This window comes from Hibiscus syriacus, unplaced genomic scaffold (genome assembly GCF_006381635.1).
Source record: "Hibiscus syriacus cultivar Baekdansim isolate YM2019G1 unplaced genomic scaffold, ASM638163v2 tig00116951_pilon, whole genome shotgun sequence".
Lineage (NCBI taxonomy): Eukaryota > Viridiplantae > Streptophyta > Magnoliopsida > Malvales > Malvaceae > Hibiscus > Hibiscus syriacus.
In genome coordinates this window covers 5147877-5153242 of record NW_024063482.1, presented here as the reverse complement: position 1 = coordinate 5153242, position 5366 = coordinate 5147877, and the positions used below count along the sequence as shown (strand labels likewise).

At 31.5% G+C, this 5366-nt stretch overlaps 1 protein-coding gene across 1 annotated transcript; it reads left to right on the top strand.

Moving 5' to 3' along the window:
- The first annotated feature begins 3689 nt into the window (after positions 1-3689).
- On the top strand, positions 3690-4305 carry LOC120189054 (ethylene-response factor C3-like). The gene has a single exon (XM_039192390.1). The coding sequence runs from the start codon at positions 3690-3692 to the stop codon at positions 4257-4259; it is 570 nt and encodes a 189-aa protein (XP_039048321.1). The 3' UTR covers positions 4260-4305.
- Positions 4306-5366: the final 1061 nt, after the last annotated feature.

The window sequence follows — 5366 nt, the reverse complement described above, 5'->3', positions numbered from 1 at the left end:
CTATTGTTCTTCAAAAAGGTAAATGTACATCTATATATCTAATAACCGTTTGTCTTTTTTCTCTTGTACTTTCCTTTCATTTTTAGATAAAGTTTATATCCTTAACATTGTTCATGATGCATTAACTTATCATGGATGACGTTCAACTATACTTGAGATGATTGTTGGAGATGTCAATGAAATTTGGTCTTTGGTTACTTTATCAAATGGTAAATGAGCTATTGGATGTAAATATGTGTTTATTGTCAAATTTAATTTTGAGGGTCCCATTGCTCGATGAAAACTAGACTTATTGTTGAAGAATAATCTCTGACTTATGAAGTTTATTATACTTTCTCTTCGGTTAATAAATTAGCTTTTATTAGATGATTTATCTCTTACAGTAACTTTTGATTGATCTTTGCATCAATTAGATATAAAGAACGTTTTCCTTTATGGTGATCTATAGGAGAGGTGTAAATGAAGCAACACTTGGTTTTATTGCTAAGGGGACGTATCGAAAACTGTTTCGTTTATAAAATATCTATATGGCTCGAAATAGAATGACTAGATTTGGTTTGGAAAATTTAGTCAGACTATTAAGAAAGTTGGGGATATAGAAAAATAAGTTAAATCATTATGTTTCTTATACTAATATGATGAAATTTAGTCTCTGGAGTTGTTTCTCCATGCTAAAAAAACAAGTTTACAAAATGGAATAAAAGATTCCAAGTAAAACAAGCTAAGTGTGCCAGCCAGAAATGAATTCCCATGCAGTTATCAGAAATTATCCACTTCAAATGATAGCAGTAGAGAGAAACAAGTTGATTAAGCTGTCCTTTTGCAGACAAATCCAATTCATACAACTATTATGATTCCAACTCTGAACAACAGTAACAGTACAGATGAATGGTTTAAAATTGTTAGTAAAGTACCTTCCTGTTGCTGAAGCAGAATGACCCCTTCTAGGAATCTGCATTCAAGGCTATCATATATTAATCTCCATTCCCAGCTTCAAGTTACTGTAAAAACAAAGAGATTGCCAAAACAATGAAAATCTTAAATGAAAGCATGGAAATTTGGTAGGGAAAACAGTAGAAATTTCCAAATGGACGTGAAGGCATCATTGAACACATTCTGAGCTTCATATTTCCACTAACGTTTGTCCCTAAAACTCATTTTGTAGTGTGTGAAGATTTGGATTAAACCCCGCCGCCGTACTTCATCTTTGATTCTCGTGTTAATTGCTTTCCTTTTAAAATCATTTTCCCACTTTTCTTAATTTTCCCATTATTTTAATGTATTAAACTCCCAAATCGAGGCCTTTAATCAACATTTGAGTTTTAAAAAATAAATTTTTAAATTAAGATTCATTGCAATCAAATATTTTGATTGATACCCTTTCAATAAAGATATATTATGTCAGGTCATATATATATATAAGGGTTAATTATAATACTATGTCGGATCGAATTAATTTTTTTATCTTAAGCTTAAACTTGAACTTAATCTTATCATTCCAAAAAAGAAAAAAACTCTAATCTGAACTCAAATTTTCAAAATAAGAAACCGACTTGATTGAGTTCGGTTGGATCGAAACCCGTCAAGTCCAGTTCAAGTGTTCGTCCCAAGACTTATGCTTATACTTGTGCTAGTAAAAATGTGTATTTATTCTTGTCGAACAAAATTCATATATATTTTTCTTCATGTTTTTAACTTTTTCCCTTTTGTTATTTACATTTTTTCCCATTCCACGTCCGGTTGATATTTTAGTAAAATATAAATAAAATAAAATCAAATCAAAGGGTACTGAGCAGTAATGGGAAGAACGAATGTAAACAACAAAGACCAATGGAAATATAAATATACATGTATGTGCGTGTATACATACGTGAAAGCATGCAACATACAAAAAGCAAAACCAAGAGATGAAGAAAGAGTTAATATGAACTACTTGGAAGAAGAAGCAAAAGAAACCTGGAATCAGATGAGTAATCAAACGACTTCCCTTTGTTAGAGACAACGATCAAAGCAACCTCAGCATTACATGACACTGAGATCTCATGAGTTTTGTCTTTGTCAAACCAGTTGTTGTCTTTGAGACTGTCACTTGTCTGCTAACATTGTTGTGCTCTTTGGGGGAAATCCCTCAGATCCATTTTGTCCCTAAATCTCACTTGTTTTGTACCGTATGTACATTAGGGTTTTGCCAGGCCGCCGTACGTCATCTTTGATTCTCGTGTTAATTGTTTTTTCTATGAAAAAAAAAACACTTTTTTTCCCACTTTCTTTGGATATTATTTTTTTAATTATTTTAAATGTTCTTTCCCCATTATTCTGTTCATTAATCCTGGTACTTTCAAACGTTGTAGGACTCAAAGCTCTATTTATCAATATCAGTTGTCGGTTTGAAACATCAAACATTTACAACAGAACATTTTTTTAATGGAAAACGAGGTATTCATTTTAAAGAAAATCAATACAAAGTAAAAGTAGTAATAAAAGGGTTATAATATATATATACACACACATTAGGGTATTTTTTGTGGAACGTTGTTTCACTTTTTCAGTATCTTTATATTAAAAGTAATATAAAAAGTAAGAATTTATATTAAAGAAATTTTTATATTTTTTCTAATATTAGGATTTTTAGTTAAGTAGTTAATTTTGTAAATATTTAATATAGATTAAGATTAAAACAAGACGAAAACTTAAAATTTATTGTAATTTTAATAATATGTTGAATTTTTTCCTTTAATCCATACTTTTCACTTACATAATTTTCCACATAAAATATATGTTTTCTATTGTATTGTCATTTATATTTTTCATTAGTCATATATAATATATAAGATATTTCAATTTAAAATTTATAAAGTTACATATACATTATTAAACACAAAAACTTTATGAAAAAAATACAATCCAACACAAAAGCAGGTGAGAAAAAAAGACGCATATTGACCAAAACCTAGAACCAGAAAGACTAGGGAAAAAAGAGACAATCCTAATAAATTATCTTTTATATATATATATATATGTGTGTGTGTTAAACCCAGCCGCCGTACGTCATATTGTTTAATTGCTTTCCCAACCATTTTCCTTATTATTTTATTCTATGATTTTAGACATTCTGTAAAATAATTTTTGACAATATTATTTATAAACGTATGTCTGCTCATATTTGTCTTCGTATAAATATATATCATTAACCTATATCATATACTATGCGATATATTATATTTTTGACTCATTATTTTCGTTTCTTTAATTTTAATTTTGGATGACATCAATATTAAATATTTCATCTAAAAAACCCGTCACGTTGATAAAGACACGCCCTTTGAAAATCACTTCTTACCTGGCGTGTTTTAACCAAAAAAATTGTTTAGATACCATTTGAATAAATAAATATAAAATACGTATTATTCTCACAAAATTATCATTTTCAGATTAGATCAATATTGTTAATTACATTTTCATTAATTCAATTAAAAATAATATATTTTATTTTAAAATATAATAAATATAATTATAAGAATATTTACCCATAATTTTTTAAATAAACATAATATAATTTGAAACTCGACTTGGAACATTTATTAAGCGTTTGGCACTTTAACTCTTTAAGGTTCAAACGATGTTGGACCGAACCGTAGGTTATCATTAAACAGAACAACCTCAACAGAAAAGTCTTGTTTCTTTCAACTATGCCTAAACCATCTTTTGGATCCCCGTCATTGTCGCCGTCACCAGAGACATTTTCCGGTTGCTGGGATGAGCTTCTTCTCAACTTCAAGAACTCCATTAACGGCGTAAACGAAGATAATGTTAGATCGGGTGCTGCTAAACATGAAGAATCACCCAAGAAAGAAAAAGCTTACATAGGTGTAAGGAAGCGGCCATGGGGGAAATACGCTGCTGAGATTAGGGATTCAACGAGACACGGTCTTAGGGTTTGGCTCGGAACATTCGACACAGCCGAAGAGGCCGCTCTAGCTTACGACCAAGCAGCATTTTCGACGAGGGGATTATCGGCGACCCTCAATTTCCGGATCGATGTTGTCACGGAATCGCTTTGTAACATAAAATACCGATGCGATGATGGGTGCTCACCCGTAGAGGCGCTGAAGAAGAGACAACACTGCTCAAGTACAAGATCCAAGAACAAAGAAATCATTAGCAAACAAAACCAGACACAAGGAAAGAACTTGATTGTGTTGGAAGATCTGGGAACTGATTACTTGGAACAACTTCTAAGTTGTTCATGTTTAAACTGACTCAGGTTCTTTTGTGTGTGTATATATCCATTTGTTTTCAATTTCAGTTCCGATCTTCGTTCCATTGCTGTCAATTGCTTGTTCCATAGCTAAATGCATCTTTCTTTTAAATTATGTTTTATCATTTACTATTATGAATAAAAACACTATTATTATTATGTATTACGGATCCATTTAGGGTTTATACAAGTGTTAGGGTTATCTTATTTCAGTTTTCTTTTCCCTCTTTTTCAAATTAGGGGTTTCTCTCGTATCCCTAATTTTCTTCCCTCTTTCCTAATTGAGATAAACTGAAGCACTGCTTTTGCTTATTTAGGTGTGTATTTTTTGTAATGAAGTGATGAGATCTGTGCAGTTGTACCAACCTCCTCCACAGCTAAGGAATTGCACACAGTCGTAGTTAAAGGCGGACAAGCTCTTACTTTCAGGTCTGCGTTTTTTCTCAATTTGCTTTATCATTGTATATTATGCTAGTGTAAGTTTTCCAACGTATACATAACCTTGTAATTAATACTAAAAGTTGTCCCTGTTGTACCAGTCCCTTATTACACCTCCGGCGGGCTCAAAGGCACCACGGAAACCAAGACCGGAACACCACTCGGCACCCTTGACCTATTGTATCTCCTCCGGATTTCTTCCGCAATGCACACTTTTATTTTCATTTTTTGACCTATTGAACCTTAAAACTTCTGGAGTTCTATATTTTTCGACCCGCTATAATCTCTAGATATTAACACTAACAGGTCCATGTGATCTACCAGCTAAATATATTATCTAATAGCTAAATATATTTGTTAGATCAATCTACATATAGTCATCATCAATCTTTGTTAGACACCAACACCAAATGTTTGTATATAAATCACCATGCAAGACTGGAGAATGAGACTCTTTCTCTAGCTCTCTCTATTTTTCATCATCTTCTTCAGCTTGTTTTTTTTAATCTTTTTCTTTCATAGAACAATCGTGTGTGAGTCTTCGTCTAAACTAAAAAGAGTGAATCTCCAAAAACCTCTAGAGTTTAATATCTTTCGGCTAGTTATAGTCCTTGATATGAAAACTAACATATCCATATGATATACCAGCTAAATCTATTATCTAACAGTA

Excerpts from the sequence above, each read along its gene's own strand:
- LOC120189054 (XM_039192390.1), top strand. The coding sequence starts at position 3,690 with ATGCCTAAACCATCTTTTGGATCCCCGTCATTGTCGCCGTCACCAGAG.